This window comes from Colletotrichum destructivum, chromosome 7 (genome assembly GCF_034447905.1).
Source record: "Colletotrichum destructivum chromosome 7, complete sequence".
In the NCBI taxonomy this organism is placed as follows: Eukaryota; Fungi; Ascomycota; class Sordariomycetes; order Glomerellales; family Glomerellaceae; genus Colletotrichum; species Colletotrichum destructivum.
This window is the reverse complement of record NC_085902.1, coordinates 95,950-121,749: the sequence shown is the minus strand read 5'-3', so window position 1 is coordinate 121,749 and position 25,800 is coordinate 95,950. Positions and strand designations below refer to the sequence as shown.

Below are 25,800 nucleotides of genomic sequence, written 5' to 3'. Positions count from 1 at the left end.
TTATTAGACTATTGATTCGTTTCTAGGTTTCCTGTCGCTTTCGTCCCCAACTTTTGCCCCGCTGACTTGCACCTCGTTCTTCCACAAAGAACCAAACACACCTCCCAGAACTAGCGCGATGCCAAAGTACAGCTGCAGATTTGGTTAGTATCTCATTCTCCGGCTCTAAATGTGCAATCGTAGACGGCTTACCTCGGAACTCAACGTGTATGACGATGAAAGCATCGGGATCGTGGATGCTGCTAAAAAGCCGAGGCTTTGCGCGTAGTTCTTGGCAATAGTGCTGGCTATGCGGACTGCCCACGATACCAGGAACCCTCCCGTGGCTTGTAGAGAGATCAAAACCCAGACCAAGGCGGTATAGCCGCGGAAGAAGCCTTCCGGTCTGAAGTCAGATTGCCACAAGAAGCCGCCGATGGCACAAAAGCAACCGTAAGCGGCCAGCTGAGCGTTGCGGACCATGAAGCCATGTTCCGACGCCTTCAGGACAGCCTCCATGTAAACACCGGCGAAGGCGCCGCAACAGCCAGCGACCAACATGGCGACGGCGCCAAAGAGGACATCCTTGCCATCTTGGGCGACGCGTGGACCGTCAGAGTGGAATGATCGTGCTGCTGAAGCGACCTGCACCAACACCATACCCGTTGCCATGGCGGCCAGGCACATCCATTGATGCGGTTTCAGCGTCTGCTTCAGAAGGGCCTTGCTGAAGATAGGAGTCAAGATAAGTTTGACTTGCGAAAGCATCAGGTAGGGTATAATGTCAAGATGGTATGCGCCCAGACTCTGGCTCGTGGCCGATAACGTGTAGAGGAAAGCCGGGATGGCGGAGCTGTCATGGCCACCCCGGACATAAGCCAGGAAGCTGGAGGACGACTGAGAGGTGCCGGCGGCCGTGTGCCTGAGAAAGGCCAAGGCGGCGCCGGCTAGGGAAACAAACAGCTTTAGACTCTCGGACAGAATGATGGCACTCAGCGGTTCGTATCGTACAGAATCATCTTCCGGGCGGGTCTGCAATCTATGTTGCAGCTGCTGGGTGGTTAACGGTGATCATCTTGCAATCCCCTCCCTTCTGAATTTCAAAAGACGACGTTCATGCGGGAGGCATGGGTGGCGGTGAATGTAGGGTACGGAAGAATAGGTAGTGGACTCACCAATATGCTGGCTGCATTTTGGCACACGAGCTTTTAAGGTTTTTCGTTAGATGCGAAAGTCATGAGGATTGGGTTGGAACGTTTAGTAGAGGCATACCAGGGCGAGAACAACTGCAGCCGTTGTCCGGGCGCATCGGCCACGCGCATCGGTGGTTGCCGCCATGAGCTTCGTCAACTCGCTTCTTTCGCGACGTGGACGAGTAAAGGAGCCGTTTTCAGGGTGTCTCTAGAGATTCTCATTCTGCCTTCTCAGCCTCCGCAGCAACCCGCAGTGTTTTTCCTACTCTGGCAGAGCCCACCGCGCGCCAGGGTTGCCGTCCGTTGTTTCTGAGATGCGGGTGGCTGTGGGGAAAGGGTGGTCGAGAGCCGCTGTTAATCTCATTCACTTTTCCTCCACTGTCGTGTTGATGGAACTCGGGTTCGGATTTGACTCGCTGATTCACCTCATGTTACTCTCTCAATTAGTCTATTCACCATCAGGATGATCCCACTCTGGCATTACTATGTGCTCGATTTCAGTTGCTTTCGCCGTAACAACCCTGTGCCCTGTAAGCTCCATTCTTGGAAGATGCCGTTGGCCCCCTCGGTCCAGAAAAGACTAATGGCACAACTGACGGAAACTCTCCAACCAATCAACAACAACACGCCTCGCTCACAACTGGGGTCTTTGGCCGCATCGGCAGGGATCCAAAAAAAAAACACTTAGTCTCTCGTGAGTCGTCGCGCGCTAACCACGGCCTCCCAAGACCCCTAGATAGGTCGCAAACTCCACTTGGTCTAATAACTGAGGCAGCTGGATACGAGGTGAGTTGCGCCGATGACCCCTGTTGTCAAGCGAAGCCAGCAAGAAAGAGCTCAGAAGACGAGAATTGACTTTTCCGTGGCCAGCGGGAATTCGAGCCTCATGCGCCTTACTGAGGCTTGAACTCACTTACGAACCGCCGGCCGCCCGCCCCCTTGCTGCGCCTGGATTTATTTTGACAGCCGTGAAAGCATTTGTCCTCGCCCGACAAGTTGGTCTTGTCTTCCTCATGTTTTGACTCGGGAGTTTATTTTCTATTCTCTCGTCCGAACTCTTACACACAACGGTATGCGGGTGAGCTACTGACAGGAACACACCCGTTTCTCATATTATTAGCAGCTTCCTCTCCCGCTCGCCCTGTCAGACAGAAACGCTCTTCTACCGGGCACGACATGCTGCTCTCGACGAGACGCACAATTGCGTTGACGTGCATCGTCATCGTCTTTATGCTTCTGACCGGCTACCAATCCGTCAAGCACGACTACATACCCAGTCCTTTTCACCTGGGACAAGTCCTGAAGAATGGCACCATCGGCGCGGCCTCGTCGGCGGCTTCGTCTCTCACGACACAGAATCCATTCTGGACTACCGAGCAGCTCGTGCCTCGATTCGCTTACGTGCAGTACGCGACCGACATTGACTATTTGTGCAATGCGGTAAGCTTTTCGCCGTGTCTGCGAACTACTCAAAAAGTACTACGGGCTAACCTCATACGGCGTTCAGGTCATGAACTTCCATCGCTTGTCGAGGTTCGGTGCCAAGCACGACCAGGTCCTCATCTTTCCAGACAAGTGGACGGCAGGAGAGTCGCGGGAGGCCAAAGCCATCAACAAGATTAAGGAGGAGCTTCCTGACCTCGTCCTGCGGCCCTTTGGCCTCCTCGTCACCAACAAAGGCGACGCAACGTGGGCTCAGAGCCTTACCAAATTCCACGCCTTCGACCTGACAGACTACACGCGCGTCCTGGCCTTCGATTCGGACTCGCAGGTCCTCAACAGCATGGATCACTACTTCCTCGCCCCGATGGCCGCTGTCGCCGTCCCGCGCGCCTACTGGCTTAACGAGAAGGACACACCCATCGTCAAGCAGGTCCTCGGCTCCCACGTCATGCTCCTCGAGCCCAACAAGGCGCGCTACGAGAAGATTGTCCAGGAGGCCCTGCAGTCGGGCGACTTCGACATGGAGGTTATGAACCACATGTTCAAGGACTCGGCCATGATCCTGCCCCATCGCCGCCTCGCCTTGTTGACGGGCGAATTCCGCGCCAAGGAGCACAAAAAGTACCTCGCCCCCGACGAGGACGAGGAATGGAACGCCATGGGCGAAGTTTCGAGATCCTACCTGGTCCACTTCAGCGACTGGCCACTGCCCAAGCCCTGGAGGGCGCACAGCGACGCCCAATGGCAAGCCGCCCTGCCCGATTGTCCTGAGGATGACAAGGACAAGCCCGATCGCCCGAGGTGCGCTGACCGGACCATGTGGACGGGCATCTACACCGATTTTAAGGCCGACAGGGAGAAGTACTGCAAGGCCTGGTTGTGAATTGCAACAAGGTTGAACTTCTCATGATCCATTCTTATTTGGTTGAGCAACACAATCTTACGTCAAGGCCCTTTGCCCGTTGGTATCTGATGATGGTGGCATCGGCTGCCATCCGCCAGCCCCCAACACATAGCAAAGAGAACAAAGCAAGGAACATGTTCAGACACTCACTCCTTGTGTGGCGGGTGCCTAGCCGAGAAAGGTGCTCGTGTTTGCAGAGGCAGAAGGGAGCCCAGCGTCAAAGTGGTTCGTATTGCAATGCGTTCACATTGCTTCGTCGACCTTGGCAGCAGCCCGGGGGGGTTCTTCATTGGGGCGAATCGCTCTGACGATCCAATCAGTCAGCGAACCTACAACCCGCTGACAGAGGACAAGAATTGCGGCGGGGCCTTGGGGCCCTAGGGAGAAGACGTCGGACTCAAACTCCGACCCGACTCGGCCACACTTGGGACCCCGATTCCGTCGCGCACTGCGAGCAACGGTGGTGGCCCTGGTTGTCACTCGGAAACGGCCCGCGGAAGTCGTCCTTGGGGAAATTACTACCAAACAAACTGGAGTTGCCCAGCCAGAGTCTCGGCTTAGGGGTGTTTCCCCTCATGAGCATCGACTAAAAACCGGACCCCCTTGACTAGACTGGAAGTTCCATGATCCCAAGACTGACCGTGAGTGGGTCTCGGGTCGGGAAGCCGACGGCTGGGGATAGAACCCGGAGAGGGAATTGGGAAATAAGATGGATCGCGCAACGTTAAAAGACCGTTCATTTCCACTTACTCGAGTCCACTCTGCAGCACGTGTGCGGTCAGCACATCCAAGAAGCTCAGCAACGATGGAGAGAAGTCGATCAGGGTAGGTCTAGGATGCTTAGGCGTTGCCAGAGAGGTGGCCGAGATATCAATCGATACATTGCACCTTTGAGCAAGCCAAACACCTAGTTTTACAATCCAAAAGGAGGTACTGCTACAGAAAAATCATGTCGTGATTCTGCAAGCTTTTGTGTATTCAATGGGCCAGTTGTGCATGGCTAACGAGCCTCCTCGGCTTTTGGATAGACCCAGAGGTAAACTGACCACCACTCGTCCGCTCCTACCTAATTTGCGTAGTAGATGCGTTACGATGTTCAACTGGTGTCCATCGCCCAGTCTTCCATGATTCGCCATTATTCTGGGCTTCTATCAAAAGTACCACCCGAGGACACCTGAAATCTCCCTCTCCCAACGAACTGGCTCGTGTGAGAATACGAGTCTTACCCGGAAACACGCGCGGGAATGCCCCTTCTACAGGGCACAAGTCGTAGAGTCGACAGCGCAAATATTTTTGAAAGCAAAATTCTCCTCTATCTGGGACCTAGACAACAAGGCGGCTGCTCTGTTTGTTACATCATCCAGAACCAGATCCCTTGTGCTGTGACGCCCGGATGGTGCGTAAACACGCTCACAAGTACCCGACTTAGCAACTGTCGCAAAGGACGAGATTGGCCATTCACGTATGTGCACAAAGTCATTGCGAGCGCTCACCGTTCAACAGCAGAACTTTGTCTAGCCCGTGTACCATGGGCGATAGGCGACGGCCGCAGCACGACGAAGACTTGGATATGTTCAGCTTCCTTCTGGCGTCCAGTTTGTTCTTGTCTTTCGGTGCCTACTCCCAGCACATGACATCCAACTTCCTCGGCGGTGCTGCAGTTCTGGACGTCCGTTATGGTCCCAATCGCGGCAGACCATGCCTTCGTCGGCCGAGTGTGAGACAGTACGAAACGTCAGCTGAGTGTCCTCAACAATACGATTGTGCCTTTCGCTGAACTTTCACATAGGACTTGTAGATGAAGCTTGGCAACTTGAAGCTGTGCTTGTTTGGGCTGCTCGAGATCAGTCAATGCCTTGAGCGAATGTGGCTTGGACGAGAAACAGTCATCTTACGTCTAAGATCATCTCCGCGAGGGCTTGTGTGCGCCTGCTCGTCGCGGGAAATCCATCAAGACAACCCACCGAGACGATCTCTCGCCTCGAGATAAAGGCAAACGCCGAGAGACGGCCGCGGTAGCGGCTTCGAGTCAGACGAACACGGCATCTGTCGACGCCGATAACCTTGCGCACGAGAAGAACCTACTTGTACTACTTGCGTCCGAAGAGGGTTTCTGTCAAGTGACTGAGTCTTGATGACTAGCAGGTGACAACACGCTGTTTCGGCTCGGCCGGGATGTAACAAAAAGATCGGATGAGGAGCTAATTATTTCTCGACCCATGGCGGAAGACAGTGCAGAAGAGGACAGAACCGGGCTGGCATGAAACATCACGAGTCCGGGTGCTTGGCTGCCCAGCTCACGCCCGTTTGGTTGCCATGGTGAGCCGTGCAGTCATGATTGAACAGCGCATGCCATGTTGGGCAATGGAAGAAAACGAAACGAAACGAAACGATGACGAAGGAAAAGAAGAGCCCCGAAGGGTTTCGCGTCGATTCGCCTTCTCGCGACGCGAAGTTCCGCCGGTGCCAGCAACGTTCGATACCCTTAACAGCGGTAGAAACCATCAGCAGAGTTTCGGAAACAACCAGTCAGTTGCGTCGCTGACTCGAAATATGGTTGGCTTGCTCCGAACCCTGGCTCCGAAGCGCAGTAACCAAGCTCAGTTGCGAGCTGCAGATCCAGTAGCGAACGCGAGATCTGGCCAAGGTCGATTAACAAATTGGTTGCAATTGCTAGGGATCTTCTCGATACTTCGGTAGAGCCGAAAAAAAACACTGAGAGTTCGCACCCCCGACACCACGCCGCCTCACGTCACTTTGGTATTGCGCCGTGGCTACCGCCGGGAATCGACTGGTCTCCGCCGGTTCCCGGCCGTGTTCCCGGCTTTGTGGGGGCCCGAGGAAGGGGGGTCCGAAATCGCATGGCGGCAATGGCGCAATATGGCGCAATGGCAAGGCCCCAGAGCCTGGATCTCTTATCGGAAATTTTTGTTTCCCATCCAAGGGAAGCATTCTCGACGGGGACTGACTCACAGCCCACAAGGCTTCAAGAGATCGGTGATGATGTCATGTCTGATTGGCCGATGCCGACATTACTCCCTACGCCTGTAAGGAAACTCGGAGTGTTATGCTTAGCCGACGGACTGACCCCCAGAGTCTGTAATGGATGATCCCGGCAGTGTCAAACTCTGAAAATCAATGACACCTTAAGTATCTTCGACCCATCGGTTCGCGGCTCTTCCTGTCTCCTTTACAAACCCCGATTTGAATCATCATGGCTCGCCAAAAGACGTTGCGCGATGGCGAAGACGCAGCACGAGCGGTCGACGAAAGGTCGCCGCTGCTGTCAAATGCTCGACGGGAGTCGAGCTCGTCAGGTGAGAGTTCCTTGACTTCGTCGTCGAGTGGAGACTCGGATGGCCAATTCCTTCCATGGCATCTGACACCCGCGTCAGTGGTTGGCGATGGATGCGTCGATGTCGAACGAGAAGCGCACGCTGCTACCGTGGACACCAGTCCTTCGGGCAGGGGGATCCCGACGGCGGCTGTTGTAAAGATCGTGGCAATCCTGCTTATCGGGACTTTCACTGCCAATGCTGATGGCTCACTGGTGATGGCGACGCACCCGACCATTGCCTCGGAGTTCGACGACCTGGAAAATTCGAGTTGGCTCTTCGTCGCCTTCGCGCTTGCCGGAGCGGCAACACAGACTCTGGTGGGTGTTACCCCGAGCTTCAGCAACCTCGGGAAGCTGACGTGGAAGCAGTACGGCAAGCTCAGTGACATATACGGGCGACGTGCCCTGCTCATGGTGGCTTACTTGTTGTTTTCCATTGGATGGTGAGTCCCAGTGCCGACGCCCCTCGAGCCTAGCTCACATAGTCCCACAGCGCGTTGGTCGGAGTTGGCCGCACAATGTGGCAGGTCGTTGTAGGCCGAGTGATATCGGGGTCTGGCGGTTCAGCTCTGAACGTGCTTGGCCTTCTCCTGATCACAGGTATGGGGAATGTTTTCGCAGCTGTTCCGCAGAAGGGTTGACTGATGCTGGCAGATCTCGTTCCGCTCCGCGATGTGGCGGCATGGCAGGCTGGCGTGAACCTTGCCGCGACCTTGGGACGGAGTCTTGGCGCCCCCGTGGGAGGTTGGCTTGCCGATACCATTGGATGGCGATGGTCTTTTCTTGGACAGGCGCCCATCTTTCTGGTGGCGGTTCTGTTGTGTTGGTTCTTTCTGCCTGAGGGAAAGCCCGGTGAGAAAGAAGACGCGGCCGAAGAAACGGTCACAAAGCCGGGGGAAGCGAAGGCGAGTCCCCTCGCGAAGGTCGACTTCTTGGGTGCCGCACTGCTGGCGCTGTTCCTTCTTGCTTTCCTCTTACCGATCGAGATTGGAGGCACCAAGGTCCCCTGGACGCACCCCCTCATCTTTGTTTTGTTCGGCGCGGCAGCTATTCTCGGCGGACTTTTTGGCGCGGTGGAAGAATGGTGGGCCAAAGAACCCATCTTCCCTCTGGAGCTCCTCAAGCACCGCGACATCGTCCTGACGTACGTCATCACGGGCGCCCAGGTCGCTGCCCAGCTCGGTCTTATGTTCTCGGTGCCGCTGTACTTCCAGGTGACGCAGAGAGTGTCAAACACAATTGCTGGTCTTCACCTCTTCCCCGCTGTTGCCGGCAACGCAATCGGCGGCGTGCTTGCGGGATACCTCATCAAAAGGTACGTTAAGTGGAGGCGTGAGTGAGTGACTGCCTGCTGACTTGGCACAGGACCGGACGATACAAGTCTCTCCTAATCATCGCAACGATTGCGTCGTCGTTCTCCTATTTCCTGCTGCTCCTCAGGTGGCACGGAGACACCAACGTGTGGGAGTCGCTATACATCGTGCCGGGCGGCTTCGGGGCGGGCCTCGTGCAGTCAGCGGGAATCATCAGCGTCCAGGCTGCCGTGAACCCAAAACACAAGGCTGCTGTGACGTCGGGAATATTCTTGACATTCCAAATTGGCATGATCCTGGGCCTCGCGTGCGTGAGCGCGGTGATGATGGAGACAATGAGGTGGAGGCTGGATGCGCTGCTGAAGGGCATGGACCTCGGGGCGATGGCGAGGAAGGCGGTGAGTCAGATGTTCCTCATTCGGTTTTGTGTTGGTATTCTTGCTGAAGTGTTCCATGACAGATCATCGAGAAGGCAACATCGAGCGTTGACTTCATCGACCACGCCGACAGCGGAATAGCGAACGCGATTGTCCAGTCCTACGTCGAGGGTCTGGGGTTCAGCCACGGCGTTTCGCTCATTTCGTCGGTGCTTGGACTCATTGCGGCCATTTTTCTCAGGGAACACAAGCTGCAATGATTTTATCTGTCTTCTGTTTGTTTTCTGTTTGTTTACCGGCAAGTAAGAAAATGCTGCTGTGACACGGTTTGAACATAGCGTGCACGCATCGGGCGTTGCTGAGTCCAGCATTGGCAGGTTGTGATGGAATTTGAAGATCATTTCAACAAGAAGAGAGAATATGAGCGAATAGCGTATCTATATCTAGACAGAAAGAGACGTCCAGTTTGCGATTCGGAATCGATCTGATGGCAAAGTAAGATATCGAGTATCGCGAAGGTCCTAGGAAGCATGGCTCGATATGAGATTGATGACTTAGTGACTGAGTGACTGCTTGCTTGGTGTGGTAGAGGGTGACCAGATAGTGCATTTAATCGTGGACACTGTATTTTAGCACGCGGCATCCGAGGCCCGATCCCACCCAACCCGATGTGTCTCGTTGAGAAAAGGGAACCTACAGCATCCAAAGGACCTGACGACATACCCAGCACCACCTTCCCCAGCCTTACACTACCTTAGTACTTGATCCTATCGCAACCGGCACTTACGAATACACAGGTGGCCCCTGACAGCGCTCGCTCGGCGCGGCAGGCAGGCTTCCCTGCCTCTCATTCATCTCTGTGTGGCATATGACGTGCCGTTCATCTCGGCGCACCCTGCAACCTCACAAACACAAACACACACTAACACATATACACACACATACACACACAGCATACGCACTCTCTTACTAATATATGCATTTGAAGGCCATTCAGCCCCTGCCGCCGAAACTTACCTTGCGTCCCGATCCTGCAAGGTCATCATCCGTCATGGAGCTCGACGCCGAGATGCGGGAGTGGTTACGGGGCGAGACTGTCGCCCTCGTGCGGGCCGGCATCCTCAACATGCCCGAGGCCTGGATGAGGGAGTATGCCGACCAGCCCGAGGTCGAGGTCAAAGAACGGAAGCACCCTTGCCGCAACTGTCTCTCCCTCTCGCACAAGACGTCCAGCTGCGGCGAGTGCTGCGCCCACTGCGGCCAGGACTGGCACATCATCGACGCCTGCACGAGCTCCAAGCGCAACCGCTGCCGCTGCCGCCCGTTCCCGCAGACGCACCTCGTCAAGCGGTGCCCCATCATGTGCAACCCGGCCGAGTGCCCCGCCCCGCACGCCGGGCCCCTCATCACCGCCATGATGTGCAAGGCCCGCTGCTGCATGTGCGGCCTCCTCGGCCACGCTGGCCGGGACTGCCACCTCAAGACGTGCCGCTGCGGCGGCCACCACCTGACCATCGACCACATGCCCATGGACCGCCAGTGCGCCGTCGTCGACTGCCCGCGCTTCTTCTGCACGATGCACTGCCAGGCCTGCCGCGCCGACGTGCCCAAGCGTAAAGGAACCAGCGACGACGTCTGCCAGCAGTGCCATACCAAACGCCAACACTGGTTCCCCCCGCCAAAGGCACGAGTGAACGACGACGTCGAGCCCAACTACGAGTACCTGGAGGCAACTCTGGCGTGGGGCAACAGCATATACGGCCAGGCCATCTTCGGCAAAAAGGTCGAGTTCAAGCCATAAGCATACATCGGTCTAGCCAGGTCTTGTTTGTTTGCAATCCCGTTGCGCGAGGAAGTGCCAAGTCAAGAGAGGAAGTCTTTTCTCGCAGCATGACGTTTAGAAGAGGTGAGGGCGCTGAGGAAGTGTTTGGCGAACACACTTTCGCATCACGTCACGTCACAACTCACAAGACACGAAGGATACAAGACGAGAACAGCATCAGTTAAGCCCTGGGATAGCAATGGGGAATCTTTTTGGATTCGGGTATTGATCGACTTGCCTCCCAACTGCTGCATAGGAGACGAGGGCTGTCAAAGTGACAAATGCCGCATACCAAGCTTTCGGGAGCCGTGGCAAGAGAAGCAAGCTCGCTGCCCTAGAGTGCGCACATGTTATATGGCGGACGATGGTATCACGCGCGAAAAAAAAAACATTTGTGAACTCCTTGCCGCCAGCAAACCCAGCCCGGAGTGGGTGTAAAAAAAAGAAAAAACCGCCACAAAAGACAGATGAAGACCAGAATGAAAGCTCAATCAATCGTCCTCCCAACCACCAATGTCACCATCCACCTCGATTTTGGTGCCCAGTGCCTCCCTACCTTGGCGGATCATCTCCTTCAGTCGTTGGTTGAAATCATTAATCCGAGCGTCCGTGTCGTGTTCATCCTTGGCTCTCCGCGCCGCCAGCCTCTTGGCTTCGGCGTCCAGCCGTGGGCTTTCCCGGATGGAGCCCACGCCAAACTCCTTGAGCTTGCCGCGAGGCGATGCGGCCGAGGCGTTACTGTTGGAGCGGCGGTGGGACCGCACCGGGGGGCTGAAAGCCGACTGTGCCGCGGGTGAAGGGATGCCGCTTTGTCGCCGGGCAGAGGTGCTCGTTTTCGCAAAAGGGTTCGGGCTCGAGCCGGCCGATTGGGTGGGGAGCGGGAGCCGACTAGGCGATGGACCGGTCAGGGATCTGGGCGGCTCCGGCGATCGGACATTGGCGAAGCTCGCGGGCTCTCGGTACGACAACGGAGCGGTGTCGGCCGGCAGATCGTCGCGGTTCGCAGATTGTCGACGGTTATGGATCGGGATCGAGCTGAGACGGGGCTTTGGAACACTAATCCTTCGGCCGGTCACCATGGATGGGCGCGTGTTGCGAGACAACGGCCGCATTGATGCCCTCGACACCGGTCTGGCACCAGCTCCCGAATCGTCCACAACAACCCAGTTGCGCAGCTCATCATGATTCCCGGCGCTCGTCTGCCTGCGTTTCACGGCGGGCCGCGACGGCGTGGATTCGGGAGTGAAGGCAAACGGGTTTGGTGTCTCGTGGGCGTGGAATGTGTATTCTGGACGGGGGAAACCGCCCGGCACTGTGCTGTCGTCGGGAGTCGGTACGTCCAGGTGCGGCCCATTTTCCTGCGCCCAGCCATTCGACTTCTCATCCATTTTCTCGGATGGTTCTGCTTGGGGCTGAGGCTCGGGCTCGGAAGCAAGTCCTGTTGATGAAGCAGGTGCAGGCTCAGGAAGAGTTTGACCGTCGATGGTGTAAGCCTTGCCGCCTCCGGCAGAAAATCCTCTGAAGGCCCCGGTCTTGCAAAATTCCCAGACTTTACCGACGACACCGCCGATGGTGCTGAACGCAAAGCGGCCCCAGCCTCCCGAGACGGGTTGACTAGGCTGAACCAGCATGGTGGGCTGGCCGGGCACAGGGGAGTCCATCTCCTCGTGGGGTCGCTTCGACCCCAGTGCCTTGCGGTAGTCAGTGTCCGAGTACATGCTCTCGTCGAGCGTGCCGTTATCAAAAGGCGTGTGCGAGGCTGCGCCCGGGGTCTCGAGGTGGCCGGCCAGGGTGTAGCGGGCTCCCCGGATAGGCAAGGGGGTCTCGTGGGAGGGTAGTTCGTTCGAGCTGTCGAGGTTCATGTTCCCGTCGGACCATTCTTGCAGCGGCGTGGCCTCGCGCGAGGCATCGTTTCGGCGTTTACGTTTTGGAAGGGCCAGTGGCGTTCTTGCTTCGGACTGGTAGCTGTTGGCTCTCGCGAAGCAGTAGGAGGAGCCAGTGGAGGGAGAGGTCGGGGGGCGGAAGACGCCTGGGTGGACACCGCCGGGCTGTGCGTCAAAGTAGGCGCCCGGCATATGATACTGAGATGTGAAGGCCATGATGGGAGGTGGTTTGCGGATGTGGTTTGCGGGTTTGATTTCGAGTGCCAAGGCGAGAAAGCAAGGGATGCCGGAGGGCTCGGAGGGCTCGGAAGGATGGGTTGTATTGACACAGAGAGTGCGAACTTTCGAAAGTGTCTTCCGACGGCGGAAAGGGCCGTCCAAGTCGGGAGCAGGCGTGCGCGGTGATTCACAATGTCGCACACGGCTTAGGGGAAGCTCAAGCTCATGGTCGACCCGCGAACTAGTGCCCAAGGGCTGTGCGTCGTATGTCTTGGATACCCTGATGGGAAAATGCCGGCGACGGGTTGGCCTGTTGGTCTGCTGTGCGAAAGGCTGTGGGATGGGGGAAGGTGACGATCCGGTGCTGCTGTCAGATCGAGAGGTGACAGGCGACGATTACTCTGCTTCGCCGCGCGTGATCACCGGGTGATTTATCGGGAGTGTGTATATGCGTGTCTGGACCTGAGCGACAGCTGTTTGTACATGCGTGGCGCTGCCAAAAGTTTGTTGGTGTGCCGTGTACTTTGTACCGTGTGTACCTTTCGGGGTATCTTGGGGACCTTGGGGTAAGGTAAGGTTGATAGGTCGATACGGGGAAGGGTGAGGGTGAGGTGCAGCAGCGGATTTCTTTTTGTGTGAGTGTGGAGAGGAGTATCCGGGAGTAGCTTTTGGCAGCGAACAAGCTCCGTCCTGGTGAAGCCGTTGGCGCTGGCGCTGGCGTTGGCGCGGACGTTGGGGTTCGTTCGGCGACGGTGGACTCGATGTGGTGGACTGTCGGGCTGTTTGAGGTGAGGTGGGCGCTGTTGATTGGGTCGTGGCCCTGCACTGTACAGTGGTGCCGGGGTGGACCAGGAAGGAGGGAGAGAAAGAAAAAAAAAAAACAGGAGGGGATGAAGAGTAAGGCGAGCAAATCTAGGAAGGCGCGACCTTGAATGCGATGCGCACCTCGGAGGTGGCGCTCAGTGTGACGTAGGAACTGATTATGCGACAGGAACGCAAGGGATGTGATGCGAATGTGAAGATGACGAGCTGCTGTGTGGTAATGGGTGTGGTGATGATGGTACAGTAGTCGTGGCAGTCGTGGCAGTCGTGGCGGTGTCCCGGTCTAAGACGGCGATGGGATTGAGACGAGGAGGAAGTGTTCTCTTGTAGCGTGTTCGTAGTACGTCCCGGCAGAGGTGGTAAAGGCTGGGAGTGGGAGGAACAGACAGAGACACGGAGGAGGATGATGCATATATCTGGGAATGAAAACAATACGAGCCTAAAAAGTCAACCGTAGGAACCGCTCATCCTCAGTCAATTTCCGCACTTAAACTCAGACAAGGCGAGAGCGGTCTTTGAGAGAGACCCGGGGAGGTTGGTAGGGGAAGGGAAGGGTTTGTTGGGCAGGGGAGGGGTCGCGCGCCACCACTCGGATGGATCGCGACGTGTCAGTCAAGCGTCGGCTAATGCTAGTCAAGTGCCAGTCCGTGATGGGCTTTCCCACAAGTGCCCGCCATTGCGAGTGTCAGTGTCACTTGAGCCGTGGTTTTCTCCAATGTCTTCAGCGACTAGTGACGGCTGCCGTTGTTGACCGACCAAACATGGCGACATGAGCCTTTGAGGGAGGCTCTTGAATTTGTTGCTCCAGATCCAAAACGGGAACGCGTCCCTGGTTGCTGGGGTGCAGCTGGTCATTCAATGATCCGTGCGTGCTACATCTCCAGTAAATAGAGGGGCAGTAAGCCAAGCCAAACAACAAACCGCACTGGGCTGGGGGGGAGGGGGGCAGGGCACACCGCCGTCTTGCGCATCACATTTCAACATGTCCTCTTCATGAAGTTTGACTTCAACACCTAGTAACTCCGCTAAGGCCGTACATTGAATGCACCATAGGTGTTTGACGTTCAGAACAACCACTATCCCTTTTAGCCACGACCGGTCTTGATGACGCCGGATCGTCATTCTACACTTGGAAGCGCGTCTACTGTACCCGTTCATCCATCAGCGCCGTAAAAAAAACCAAAAAAAACCAGTCGTTATGCAGTGCAAAGAATCGCCGTCTATCCGTCATTGAACCTCCCACGCCAATCATCTTCTCCCTCTCTCGTCTTACTTGCGCTCGTAGTAGCTGTCTTGCTGATGTTTCCGGGCCTGCCCGACGCCGCCCTCGACGCCCGCCTCGCCGTGAACGTGCTCCTGCACGCCCCAAAACTGCTCTCGCTCCTTGAGCAGCGCGTCCGCCCATTCCTTGGTCTCGGGCAGCGAGAACTTGGTTGCCACGTAGGCGAACTCGCCGAGGTCGAGCTTGCCCTGGCCACGCTTCTCGTACTCCATCATCTGGAGGAGCAGCTCCATCTTGTCCAGGTCGTGAACAAAGTGGCTGTTGATCGTCTTGGAGTCCTCGTACTCCTGCCAGATCTCCCGAATCTCGGCTCCCGCGAGTCCACCGTACACGCTGCCAAGCAGCTGCTTGGTGATGTAATCCATTGTGTCCGCCTCGCGTCGGTTCTTCTCGGGCTTGGGCACGCCGTCGACGGGAGTGATGTCGCCGACGAGGGACTCGGCCATGTCGTGGATCAGGCACATCTTCATACACCGCCCGAGGTCGAGTCGGGGCGCAAGGGCGGGCGGGGCGAGCATCGACAGGAGGGACATGCGGTACATGTGGTCGGCAATTGACTCTCCTCTGTTGGTGCCCACAGGTTAGTGACCACAACATTGCATCCGGGAGAGGGGGCGCGATGGGACCGTCAGCGAAACACACCTTTCGATGCCGAAGCGGCGCCAGCCCTCGCGCTTAGTCGTCTTGAGACGCTCAATCAAGTGGAAGTACGGGAGCGGCGAGTTGGGGTCCGCCGACGTCGCCGTCCCAGGGGAGGCTTCTAGGGCCTTCTCAACCGTCCATTGTCCCTCGACCTTGGGGGTTTCGACAAAGCCCAGGTCTGCGTAGAAAGGTCAGCAAATACAGCGGAACAGAACCACGAGAGCCACAAGGACTAGGTGCGCTTGACTTGCTCTGGATGTCCACCTCGCCATTGGCGTTGGAGAGGCCCTCGGAGCCGTTTTTGCTTGTGGGTGACATGGCTCGGGCTTTGCAGTGTCTGTAGAAAGAGTTCGTGGATTGTCGGTCGTCGTGTTGCACCCAGTAGGGAGATGGGACCGCAAGAACAGAGATTCGTCGTTGAGTGGGCGGGGCAGATAGAGCGTGCCGAGTGGAGGAAAAGAGGAAGGAAGATGCAATGCGTGTGCGTGCGTGGTGGGAGAGAAGGATCGCGGGGTCTACCCTGCGGACCAATGTATCCGTACGACGGCGCTAATGAAGAGTGTCGGAACAAAAAGACAACGAACGACCTGGGTGGCACGATGGAAGATAGGGTGAGGAGAATGAAGAACAACTCTGGCGACAACAGAAGAAGCTGAAGCAGGGGGTTTTTAAGGCAGAGGCGATGTTGGTCCCTCTCGTCATTCGAGAGCAAGAGGAGGCACATCCCACTGATCCCAACTTTGATGTCACCGCCTTGCCCTTCCCTGCAGCTGGCTCCGTGCACACCACAACTCTGTGGCTGCCCAGCGCCGCTTGCCCTGCAACAGCTGCAACTTACCTCCCCTGCCACGTGCAATCCATTGAGCAGCTGCTGCCTGCCGCTGCGTTCCGCCGGCTTCCTTTCCACTTCTTCTGTGTCCCACTCTACTGCCTTTTTTTTGACCACTCAGCTTACTGAGATTTGTGATAGGTGCCCTTCAACCATCCCAGCCTGTCTTGTTCCCCACCAGCAACTTTAACTTCTCCTATGGGCTATCGCGAATCAAAGTTACCAGACGGAATTCCCACCACTTGTCGTCAGCCGCCCTTTGTCGTCTCTTCACCGGCAAGTACCCGACTTGGATGTCCAAGTCGCAGTTTGAACGGAGGCCTGTTGTTTGCCGCCATCATCTTCTCCCGTCCCAACTCGGCAAGCCACGTTTTGCTCTTGTCTTTGTACCACCAAATCGACATGGCGGGTATGCCCAGCGTATTTTCCCTGTGCAAACAAATTGATCGGTAACAAGCTTGCGGCTCTGTGGGCAAAAAAAGCGCCTTCTTGTCAGTCCCAGCCTCAAGACTGTAAAGAAGCAGTGGTGCTTGTCCGAGACCAAGAACATGCATTTCGCGGAAGCTGTTGCCCAGAATGATGCCTCCATTCTTTCCCTGCGTCACCTCTGTTAAACCGGAATCTCAAATATGTTCCAGCTCATGAGTTATTCATAACTTGTCTGTAACCAAAGGCACTGTGCAGCACAGTAAATTTTACTTTCTCGGGTAGCTAGCATAGCTAGGGACTACAGTAAACAAGAATAACATGCAAGAACCGCTTCTCCTCTTAGTCCATACTTGGCATCACCCTAAACAGCCGAATCGTACTGCTTCACGATTGCCTCCACTGCCTCCAAGCATTTATGCTTGCAGAAGCTCTCCAATTCAGGCCAGCCATGCGAGCGGTATGTCTCTTGTAGCCTCTCAATCAAGCCTTCCGAGTTCGGATGTTGTATGACGTAGATGTCGATAACGGATCGTGGACTAGTTGGGATAAAGCTCAATGTGATAAATTGATCCTTGAGAACCCCAAAGAAGTCCTTTACGGTCCAGGCAGGGGCATCGCCACGCCAATCGGCCTCGTTCTCTGGAGCCCATTCGTAAGGGTCGTCCCAGATTCGCTCGCTGGAAGGGTTATCCTTGATTTCGCCTGGGCACTCGTGCCAGTACACAATTCCCAGTTTCGTGTCGAGTAAAAACACGCAATTGTCGCGGTCTCCTAACCCAAGGCTGATTGCGTGGGGAGGAACATTGTCTTGAATATCGGCGCCTTCTGATAAGAGCTTCAATTCGTAGCTTGTCACTCTCCCACGCTCCATATCCTGGCTTAGGGTGTCCCAGTCCGCAAAGTAGCACCAAGGAGCAGCATGTGCATCTTTGCCGTTGTGATTTTGGCGTATGTAAGGCAGTTGGCGGAGAAGAGATATGACCTCGTTCGTTTTGCCAAAATCTTTGAGGATTTCTGGAGTGATGGAAGGCCAGCCACCTTCTGGAGGCTCCTTCACATAGTCTTTTGGAAGATACATATGGGTAAGAAAGCTGTAGAAATCTCGAACAGATTCAATACACTCTTCTTGCGAGTAGCGAGTGTCCGTAAGGAACGGCATTGTTCTTGTAGGGGCGGTGGTGTGCAAACCGAAAAGAGTGGTGGACGGAAGGTGGCTTTTCTGTGCAAAAGACCAAATAAGAAGATAAAAGTCAAGAGATTTGAGTTTTGTCTGAATGTCAGGTGGACCAGATGGGCAGACTCGCCAAGGCGTAGAGAAAGTCTAATACAACTTTGAAGAGTCATCCAATACCTGTCTGGTAAAGTGTAACACATGCCAGACCTTAAGGTACGCATGCAAAGCAAGAAAATATCAAAGCCTCGGAGCAGATATCGAGCCAGGGTAGCAGATGAGGCCATTAACAAGCCGTCGTTTCTAAGAACCTTGTTTAATTAGGTGATGAAGAAAAAGGACACCCAACAATTGTCTGGAAAGGCGGCCTCCAGAGTAAATTCACAAGGTCTCTTGATCCTATCAAATATGAAAACTTTCCATGTCATACGCTGGAACGCCCTGCTACATCTATGGATTCTATGGTTTCTATGGGTTTCAAAAGTTACTTATTTACGACCGTGGGTGGAAAAAATATGTTCAACCGATCAAAATGGAAACGTAGTTTTTCAGTCTAACTATTGCCAAACATATAAAGTGAGGCATCTTGGGAGAACAGTGGGAGGAATTTATGCTACACTCAACAACCCTTCCCATGACTTGTTTTCCCTCAGCATCCAACTTCATTGAAAATGAAATCAACATTTCTTGTTTCTGTTTTGTTGGCGAGTACGGTTTACTCTGATGAGTTTACCACACGCGTCAATGTTGTTCGAACCACGATTGTTGACGTAGCAGCGACTATCGAGGACCCCAATGCCATCTTTCTCGATCAACACGACGTCTCACTACCTTGTAACAACCACGCATACCCACATACGGCGCACGACAACACTCGAAACAAACGACGCAATGCACAAGAGAAATGTACCGCCGGAGAGGATAGAACCACGGACTCAGGTGATCTTTGCGAATTCTCTTGCAAATATGGCTTCTGTCTAGAATCCCTGTGCTAGTGTACTGCTAGGGGCATACCAGAAGAAAGTCCAACGGAGACATATGTCGATGTCGTCGCCTGGGACGACACGAACATAGACTTGGACATCCTCTGCCGTTTCGCCTGTAAATATGGCCATTGCCCGGAAGATGTGTGTACCAAGCGTATCATAGGGCCAGACATGAGTGGACCGCCCTCGGAGCTTGATTACCCTGACGATTTTCACAACCGGACCGAGTGGGAGAATGGGAAAAAGTGCTCCATTTTCAAAGAATCTGAGCACTGGGAGACCCAGAAGAAGAAGTGCGAATCCGTTTGCAGCACAGAACTTCAAAGGGCCAAAGAAGAGGGTAGAACCTCCAATGCATTTTGCCTGGGTTGGTGGCCACTCGACAAACCAATTCCTTGGCAGAAATTGGGACCAGGAATGACGATTGCTGGCGGAACATGCCACTGCGATAACCCGCTCGTCAATGAAATAGCAGAGATTGTTTTGGAGGCCATGCCGAAGATTGCGCAAGTAAGCAAACAGCAATCATCCGATCGGCTGTTGTAATGAACCGCAATAGCAAAGCTAACTATATTTCGGCAGATCGGATGTGATGTTATGATGTCGACCTTGAAGCTTCTGCTTGACATTGGCGCGTCATACGTTCCTGCTGTAGGCCAAGCCATTGATACCACCCTTGGTATGTCATTATCCAGCCCCCTACTCACAAATTCAACTCTTTATCTGGGCTGAAAGTTGATAATTAATGCACCTGGTCAGATATGGTCAACACAGCAGCCCAAATGGCAGCATTTTTATATCCCAAGGAGCAAGATCCAGAAGGCGCGTTTTCATGGTGGCTCCAACCATGCGGCGGAACAAACTTAGTCCCTGAAGATATCAAAAGAGTTTACGAAATTCTCAGCACCTCTCCCAACGGAAAAGATCGATTCGACCGAAAGGAAAAATCAGACAAGCTTCAAAAGGGCAGCGGACGGAAGGGTGATAACGGCAACCCGATAGACAGATCATTACCAAACAACAACGGAGTCCAACAGTCGAAACCCAAGAAGTGCAGGGTACCACCCGCAAGATCCACACTGCGAATCGGGCCTGCTAAGAACACGCTGCGGTTTCAGTCCTGCATCAATGACGCAACAGTTCGGAATGAGCTGATTATTACGTCCGCTATTTACGCACCCAATGCCAAGCCTACTCTCATTGCGAAGGAGTGTAGTCAGGCTTGGTCACAGGCCTGCTTTCATTACAGCTCAGCTATCCGCGTCAACCCGAGTTGGTCTACTTTGACTTGTCCTCCAGAGGCCGCAACTACAACTTATCGCATGGATGCCAAAGCGACTGACACCTGGAGTAACCAGCACAATGGTGCCGGCTGGCAAGACGAAGTGCATCGCATTCAAAAACGATGTCACCGTGACGAATATCCACCGGCGTACTTATTGGGCCCCCAAGACCCAGCCTACACAAACGCAGGAGTAAACAGTCAAGGCCAGCTAATCCGCTGGCTGCCGCGGTCAGAACATATAGGGGCAGGGCAAATGTGGAAGAGGGCATGTTTTGGATCTGTTATCAAAGACATACCGAATTCTGGCTTCAAGTCAAGGGTCGACTCTGCACCAAACAAGCAAATACAGACAGTGTCGGGGGGGTTAACAAGAACATATGCCGCTGTCACAGTAACCAGTCGACCGGAATTCACAATCTCGAAATGGGGCCATACCGGCAACCCGCCCCCAAAGGACGGATTAGAGGTCAACCCCTGCTGGCCAAGTGCTATCGCAGCCTCTGACCCTGGATTTCCTCTTCTAGCGTTTGACCAGTTCTACAACACGAATCCTCGACCATACGACTACAAAGCACCGTACGTCAAGGGAGCAAACGGTTCCTAGGTGAACGCAATTCAGAGCATTTACGTTAGTGAAGACAAGCTTTAGTTAGAGTAGCCAGATTTGCATTACATCTAGTGTTAGTTTTGGGGTTTCGAAACCCTGTTGTAAGCTATAATTGCATGAAAATTACATTCAACTTAATGTACGATATACTAAAGCCTGGAAGAGAACTTGACGCTGTCGGAAGCTTCGAAGTTAGGGCGGACACCATATGTCTCCCTGCAGCCCAGCTCTTGTTTGCGGCCGCCATCTCTCAAAGTTTCACCGCTCTTCCATCCCCAAGCTGTGTCTTTCTCAGCCCCGTTGCTTTTCCCCTTCAGTATATTACACACGTACTTGCCCACAATCGGCATCGATCTGTTTCTATCTGTCAGTTATACTGCGGGGTTCCAGTGCGGGCTTTACTTACTTGTAGCTGTTAAAATTGCCGCCGGCTGTGAGAAATAGATTTTCCAACTGCAGATGCGGATGCTTGCACAGAAGCCAGTCGCCTGTTGGCGTTTTCGTATCCCAGCAAGCTCTCCATCGTTCCGGAGTTTGCTCTGAAGAGAACCAAGGTATCATCAACTGCAAGACGTTGTTCGTCTTTCTTTTGAGGTTTTCAGGAACGTCTTCCTGGAGTCGGTTTGAAGGAACCGATATCTGGTGTCCAGATTTTGTAGTAACCATGTTAACAAATTCCGTGCTGATGTCATTGATCTTCAGGGTTCGATTTTCAAGTGACGGAGGTGTCAAGATGGCTTGCTGTCGATATGCGATGATCGGCATATTCGTCTCGCACATACGGTCCGTCGCTTCTGCTGAGAGTGTATAGTACACTGACAGCCTTCCTACGGCCTGTATCTGGCGTTCGATGCGGTCCTGTGCTTGAACCCGCAACGCGTCTTCGATTGGCGCAACCATGCTGCTTGTCCATGCCCCCGCTGCGAGTACGATCTGGTCCGCTGTAAATCTCCGACCATCGCTGGTACGGACACCTAACAGCCTTTGCCGTTGGACATCGAACAACAGCTCTTCAACTTCGCCAACCACTCGTTTGACACCTTTCTTTTCGGCGACAGTCATGAAGTTGGCAGTTGCCAGCGCAGCGTCGGCCCAACCAGCTTCTGGGTTGAAGTACGAATTTCCTACGTCGTCCGTCTTCATCCCCTTGAGCACCTCCCATTGCTTCGCAGTATGTGAGACATCGACATTCTTGGTATAATCAGACCCCCGCTGCTGAAGGGTGTGTCGAACACGTTCAGAAAAGTCATTTCCTTGATCGTCAAGAACCATGATTCCGGTCTTGTGGAAGAAGTGGCCGAGATCCTGGCTCCAGAACCATGGATGGATGGCCTCGTTTGCGAGGTTGCAGTACAATGGGCTGGCGTAGTCAGTATATATGATGCGATTGACATCTATGGCGGCTGCAGCTTTTGTGGGAGATGAAGGGGCCCATCTGTCGATAATTGTGACACGACTAGGGTCTTTGTATGTATTTGCAAGATGATAGGCAGTGGAAGTGCCGAAAGTCCCTGCACCAACAATGAGAACGGTAGCTTCGGTCATGATTTGAGTGGGGGATGTCTTTGGTCGAAACAAGTTCTCGATGGACGACGTTTTATTTCATTCGTTTCTTCTTTGGAACAAGCCAATTGTTTTTGTTGGCAAAGTCTATCCTGAAGGCGGCGACACGGACACCGTTTAAATGCAGCGGAGAGTCCGGGATTCGGCGTTTTCGCGGGGTTCTCAGCCACGTCGGAATGGCGGGGACCCCGCGTTCTCCGCATCCCCCGCCTTTTAGTACATAGTCCATCAGATAAGAAGATGCAACAGAGACGGGTCTCTCCAGACGACCAAGTGGGGAATATTTGGGAGGATCTGCGCGCAAGTGCCGGCATCTTCTTCTGGTAACAGGACTGTTCACGCCCGCCAGGCTTCCATCGAATCACGGATTATGTCATGCCCTTTCTGCCTGTGTTAAAGAAAAGCTTTGCGTTTTGCCGGCTACTCCGCCCTCGATACGATGTACAGCATGTGGGCCATTCTTGCCTAAAGAAAGGAAACAACCTGGATACAAACAAGGTCTAAATTCCTGATGTGGATCTCCCGGCTGCTTTTCCTCCGCAGTGTCGTACAGTTGATATTTGACGTGGAACTGAGATGCATGAAAGCCAAGGGGTAGAGATTGTCGGGCTCTTGGCTATATCTAAAGCTGTTTACAACCTTCTTGCTCGTCGTCCCTCAGGTGGCAAAGCGAAACCTGGGGCTTTTCTCTCCCATGGCCTCAATTTCCTCCTCTGTTTTGCCTTCCAACAGGTAGTCAAACTTCCCTTCATTCCGAAGTCTGTTCTGCCTCTTGAAGTGCAAGTGGAGTAAGACGTTCAGACAGAGGGAGAAACCTAGCATTCCTATGCTGGCAGCGTATCCCGGAACGAAGGAGCCCTGAAAGAGAAAAGGAGAAGCGACCCCAGAGGAGTTGCCGATTGTCAGATGTAAGCCTGTAGAGATCGCCCTTTTACCATAGCGTGGGTTGTTGGTCGGAACCCAGGCAAAAGAGATGCCTGCCGAAACAAATATGCCGATCGACACGAAGAAAGTACCAGCGTAGGAAACGGCTGACCCCTTTTCTGCAATGAGCATGCCGTATCCTGCCATAGACGACACAATGGATCCCATGATAAAGTATCCTCGACGCTGTGTGAGGTCGCTTAAACGAGCGCAGGTGATGTAGACGATGGCACCAACTGCGTAGACCGGGACAGTCATGGCCTGCACCTCCGTAGCAGTCCATGTTCCTAGGCCATGGATGATGGTCGGGAGGAACACCACAAACGAGTAGAGCATCGTGAGCATCGGAAACAGCGCGAAGCAATATGCCCACGTGGTCCAGTCCTTGAGACCATCTTTGACGTCAGACCACTCCATCTCGCGTAGATTTCTGGCACTGCCGACTTCGGATTCGTGGATGCGGACCAAATTGACCTTGTCCTCATCGGTAAGGAACTTGGCGGTTTCCGGGCTGTTGGGTAAGACAAATGGAATGACGATGCCTGTAACAATGGTCGGGAGCCCGTTGATAAGAATGATCCACCTCCAGGCGCGCCATCCATGGTCTCCGTCCATGAAGCTGATGCCATACGCTACAAGGCCACCAGCAACGCCAGAAGCAGCAGCTGTCCCGTAGAAATAGGCGATACGCAAGGCCAGGCTGCGGCGACTGTAGAACATGGATAGGTAGAGAACAACGCCGGGAAAGAAACCAGCTTCGAAGAGCCCAAGCAAAAGACGGCAAGCGACGAGGGACGCAAAGTTGTTCACAAACGCGCTGAACGTCGCGACAAACCCCCAGGCGATGGTAAGGCCGGCGAGATAGCGGGCAGGCTGGAGTCGTTTGATAATCATGTTGGATGGGGCCTCGAACAGCTGGAAAGGCCTTCCAATTAGCAGTGTTCTATCAAATGCGATAAATTTATTGGAACAACCCGACTCACGCAGTAAGTGACGAACAGAACGGACACTGCCAGCTGAAACTGGCCCTCACCCAAATTCAAGTCGTCTTCCAGGCCAAAAAGCCGAGCGTTCCCTATGTTCACTTCACCAGATAGTCAGACCTCGAAGTTGCACAAGGGCAGTCGAATCAAGGACTCAGAAATCTTACCTCGATCCATCATGTTCATGAGATAAACCCACATCACCATGGGTACTATGCGGTAGTCTAACTTTCTCAAGACGGCCCGCTCGGTTGCTTTGTCGACGGATGCGCGGTATACATGGGATGCATCTTCCACTGTTTCGATCCTGGCAGAAGACGAATCGGAATTCTGAGGCCAAGAGGCCTTTTCTCCCGACGCGTCCGCATCGGTGGGGTCGGAAATCTTGTTAGCGGTCGCCATGATGGTCGGCTAAGGCAATAAGCCACAACAGGCGTGATGTGTTCGAGAATAGCCTAGCTCCTGACTCCTCTGTCTGTATAGCCAAGTTGACTGCGATAACAGCACGGATGGGGGAAAAGGACGGAAGTGGGGTGACGATGATGCCTTCGACTGAAGAGCTTGTGTACAATGATATCAACTTATAGGTTTGGCGGCCGACTGGATGATCGAAGGGGAAGGGGGGGAAGGGAAGTTAAGAGCTCGCCAGGCAGAAGGAAGGTAAAACACCTGGAAGCGCATACGCGTCACTGTACAAACATCCAGGTATGCTTGCATAGACCAAGACCCTGATCATCTTGGCTTTCTTGGTACCATATGGTCCGTATGTCCGCAAGATAGGAATGCGGCTTGCCAAATTGCGAAGGAAGGGAAATGGCTGGAAGGACAAGCATTGGCACGCGGGGGAAAGTCTTGGACAATCACCAACCTTGGAAGACGGGGTAAATGGTAAGACGAGATTGGACCAACCGAGATGAAGCTCACAGGCTACCCAAGACTCTCACAGCACACCCCAAAAGGTTCCCAACAAAGTGCTGCTGCAAGAATGACCAAGAGCCTACATGTCACTGCACCTTGGCACCCGTAGTAAGCCATCTTGGTATCTTGGAAAATGTAGGTGAATTTTGACATTCATTCCGGCCGAACGGAAGATTTCCTCATGATATGTCCAGTAATCACCTCCGGGCTGAAGTCTAACCCCTTGGGGATCATTATCAAGGGGCTCCGGACGACCGCATCAGCGGAAATGCTTGTCTTGTTCTCGGAAATCCATGTAAGTTCTTGGTCACAAGTAGGGGGGAATGACGGCTCAGGCAGGATGATAAATCGAGGCTGCACAAATGAAGAATAGATTAGGAAGTACGTGGCGAACTTGAGTTGAAGTATCGGCTTTTCCTCTCAGTGCCATTCAGTCGATTATCTAATTCTGGTAAGCAGACACAAGCTTAGGACTTTTGCGGGCGCTGGCGGCAAAGCGACCGAAAGATGCCTCAAAACGCTAGAAATAGATACGAAACACTAAGAATGGGTTACAGAAACTATTGAAATGTAGTTCAGAGTGCAATTCGCTCATACAGGCGAACTGAGCGGGGCGAGTTCAGGCCATCTTGGCCGCAGTCGCGACGAAGAACAACTTCTTTGAAATGGAAAGGAACAGGCGCATGGAGGAGAAGAAAACATCTCGACCAGAGGCACACAGCTACGTCTGTGTTTGAATACGAGTGTTATAAAAGGAATACTATGTCATAAGCCTAGAATCTAGTCCTTACTTCCCCCATCAGCTTTGGGGTTGTCGCTTTTTTGATTCATCATAATTTCACTCTAAGCTTCGGTGTAATACACCTAAATTCCAAGTGGGACGCTATTG

At 53.9% G+C, this 25,800-nt stretch overlaps 10 protein-coding genes across 10 annotated transcripts; 4 read left to right on the top strand and 6 right to left on the bottom strand.

Annotated features, from left to right (window-relative positions):
* Window positions 1-1,619, bottom strand: CDEST_10564 (Putative nucleotide-sugar transporter). The gene is made up of 4 exons (XM_062926720.1): window positions 1,252-1,619; window positions 1,155-1,184; window positions 193-1,029; window positions 1-132 (listed from the first exon to the last, which is right to left on the bottom strand). Exons 1-4 carry the CDS (start codon window positions 1,315-1,317, stop codon window positions 4-6), a joined length of 1,062 nt encoding a protein of 353 aa, XP_062782771.1. The 5' UTR covers window positions 1,318-1,619; the 3' UTR covers window positions 1-3.
* Window positions 1,620-2,144: 525 nt separating this feature from the next.
* CDEST_10563 (Putative nucleotide-diphospho-sugar transferase) lies at window positions 2,145-5,343 on the top strand. The gene is made up of 2 exons (XM_062926719.1): window positions 2,145-2,612; window positions 2,680-5,343. The coding sequence occupies exons 1-2, from the start codon at window positions 2,349-2,351 to the stop codon at window positions 3,496-3,498; spliced, it is 1,083 nt and encodes a 360-aa protein (XP_062782770.1). The 5' UTR covers window positions 2,145-2,348; the 3' UTR covers window positions 3,499-5,343.
* Window positions 5,344-6,626: 1,283 nt separating this feature from the next.
* Window positions 6,627-9,058, top strand: CDEST_10562 (Putative major facilitator superfamily, MFS transporter superfamily). Its single transcript, XM_062926718.1, has 7 exons — window positions 6,627-6,836; window positions 6,915-7,174; window positions 7,226-7,299; window positions 7,350-7,456; window positions 7,511-8,171; window positions 8,222-8,567; window positions 8,630-9,058. The coding sequence occupies exons 1-7, from the start codon at window positions 6,734-6,736 to the stop codon at window positions 8,804-8,806; spliced, it is 1,728 nt and encodes a 575-aa protein (XP_062782769.1). The 5' UTR covers window positions 6,627-6,733; the 3' UTR covers window positions 8,807-9,058.
* Window positions 9,059-9,256: 198 nt separating this feature from the next.
* On the top strand, window positions 9,257-10,391 carry CDEST_10561 (uncharacterized protein). Its single transcript, XM_062926717.1, has one exon. It carries the CDS (start codon window positions 9,523-9,525, stop codon window positions 10,345-10,347), a length of 825 nt encoding a protein of 274 aa, XP_062782768.1. The 5' UTR covers window positions 9,257-9,522; the 3' UTR covers window positions 10,348-10,391.
* Window position 10,392: 1 nt separating this feature from the next.
* CDEST_10560 (uncharacterized protein) lies at window positions 10,393-13,305 on the bottom strand. Its single transcript, XM_062926716.1, has one exon. It carries the CDS (start codon window positions 12,465-12,467, stop codon window positions 10,860-10,862), a length of 1,608 nt encoding a protein of 535 aa, XP_062782767.1. The 5' UTR covers window positions 12,468-13,305; the 3' UTR covers window positions 10,393-10,859.
* A 970-nt stretch (window positions 13,306-14,275) lies between these two features.
* On the bottom strand, window positions 14,276-15,534 carry CDEST_10559 (Putative HD domain-containing protein; the record flags this gene model as incomplete). Its single annotated transcript, XM_062926715.1, has 3 exons — window positions 14,276-15,138; window positions 15,217-15,394; window positions 15,450-15,534. The coding sequence occupies 3 exons, from the start codon at window positions 15,532-15,534 to the stop codon at window positions 14,562-14,564; spliced, it is 840 nt and encodes a 279-aa protein (XP_062782766.1). The 3' UTR covers window positions 14,276-14,561.
* Window positions 15,535-16,835: 1,301 nt separating this feature from the next.
* CDEST_10558 (uncharacterized protein) lies at window positions 16,836-17,633 on the bottom strand (the record flags this gene model as incomplete). Its single annotated transcript, XM_062926714.1, has 1 exon — window positions 16,836-17,633. One exon carries the CDS (start codon window positions 17,631-17,633, stop codon window positions 16,836-16,838), a length of 798 nt encoding a protein of 265 aa, XP_062782765.1.
* Window positions 17,634-18,536: 903 nt separating this feature from the next.
* CDEST_10557 (uncharacterized protein) lies at window positions 18,537-20,520 on the top strand (the record flags this gene model as incomplete). Its single annotated transcript, XM_062926713.1, has 4 exons — window positions 18,537-18,584; window positions 18,641-19,141; window positions 19,214-19,310; window positions 19,391-20,520. The coding sequence occupies 4 exons, from the start codon at window positions 18,537-18,539 to the stop codon at window positions 20,518-20,520; spliced, it is 1,776 nt and encodes a 591-aa protein (XP_062782764.1).
* Window positions 20,521-20,560: 40 nt separating this feature from the next.
* Window positions 20,561-22,161, bottom strand: CDEST_10556 (Putative FAD dependent oxidoreductase, FAD/NAD(P)-binding domain superfamily, MTOX family). The gene is made up of 2 exons (XM_062926712.1): window positions 20,930-22,161; window positions 20,561-20,877 (listed from the first exon to the last, which is right to left on the bottom strand). Exons 1-2 carry the CDS (start codon window positions 22,066-22,068, stop codon window positions 20,673-20,675), a joined length of 1,344 nt encoding a protein of 447 aa, XP_062782763.1. The 5' UTR covers window positions 22,069-22,161; the 3' UTR covers window positions 20,561-20,672.
* Window positions 22,162-22,743: 582 nt separating this feature from the next.
* Window positions 22,744-24,395, bottom strand: CDEST_10555 (Putative major facilitator superfamily, MFS transporter superfamily; the record flags this gene model as incomplete). Its single annotated transcript, XM_062926711.1, has 3 exons — window positions 22,744-23,925; window positions 23,994-24,094; window positions 24,161-24,395. 3 exons carry the CDS (start codon window positions 24,393-24,395, stop codon window positions 22,744-22,746), a joined length of 1,518 nt encoding a protein of 505 aa, XP_062782762.1.
* Window positions 24,396-25,800: the final 1,405 nt, after the last annotated feature.

What these genes read in the sequence shown, in the direction of transcription:
- CDEST_10564 (XM_062926720.1), bottom strand. Translation starts at nt 1,317, where the DNA reads ATGGCGGCAACCACCGATGCGCGTGGCCGATGCGCCCGGACAACGGCT. An exon ending in CTGCAGTTGTTCTCGCCCTG is followed by an intron (nt 1,185 to 1,251) that starts GTATGCCTCTAC and finishes AAACCTTAAAAG; the next exon opens with CTCGTGTGCCAAAATGCAGC. An exon ending in AAAATGCAGCCAGCATATTG is followed by an intron (nt 1,030 to 1,154) that starts GTGAGTCCACTA and finishes ACCACCCAGCAG; the next exon opens with CTGCAACATAGATTGCAGAC.
- CDEST_10563 (XM_062926719.1), top strand. Translation starts at nt 2,349, where the DNA reads ATGCTGCTCTCGACGAGACGCACAATTGCGTTGACGTGCATCGTCATC. An exon ending in TTGACTATTTGTGCAATGCG is followed by an intron (nt 2,613 to 2,679) that starts GTAAGCTTTTCG and finishes TACGGCGTTCAG; the next exon opens with GTCATGAACTTCCATCGCTT.
- CDEST_10562 (XM_062926718.1), top strand. Translation starts at nt 6,734, where the DNA reads ATGGCTCGCCAAAAGACGTTGCGCGATGGCGAAGACGCAGCACGAGCG. An exon ending in TTGTTGTTTTCCATTGGATG is followed by an intron (nt 7,300 to 7,349) that starts GTGAGTCCCAGT and finishes ATAGTCCCACAG; the next exon opens with CGCGTTGGTCGGAGTTGGCC. An exon ending in GCGGGATACCTCATCAAAAG is followed by an intron (nt 8,172 to 8,221) that starts GTACGTTAAGTG and finishes GACTTGGCACAG; the next exon opens with GACCGGACGATACAAGTCTC.
- CDEST_10561 (XM_062926717.1), top strand. Translation starts at nt 9,523, where the DNA reads ATGCATTTGAAGGCCATTCAGCCCCTGCCGCCGAAACTTACCTTGCGT.
- CDEST_10560 (XM_062926716.1), bottom strand. Translation starts at nt 12,467, where the DNA reads ATGGCCTTCACATCTCAGTATCATATGCCGGGCGCCTACTTTGACGCA.
- CDEST_10556 (XM_062926712.1), bottom strand. Translation starts at nt 22,068, where the DNA reads ATGACCGAAGCTACCGTTCTCATTGTTGGTGCAGGGACTTTCGGCACT. An exon ending in GGCAATTTTAACAGCTACAA is followed by an intron (nt 20,878 to 20,929) that starts GTAAGTAAAGCC and finishes AGATAGAAACAG; the next exon opens with ATCGATGCCGATTGTGGGCA.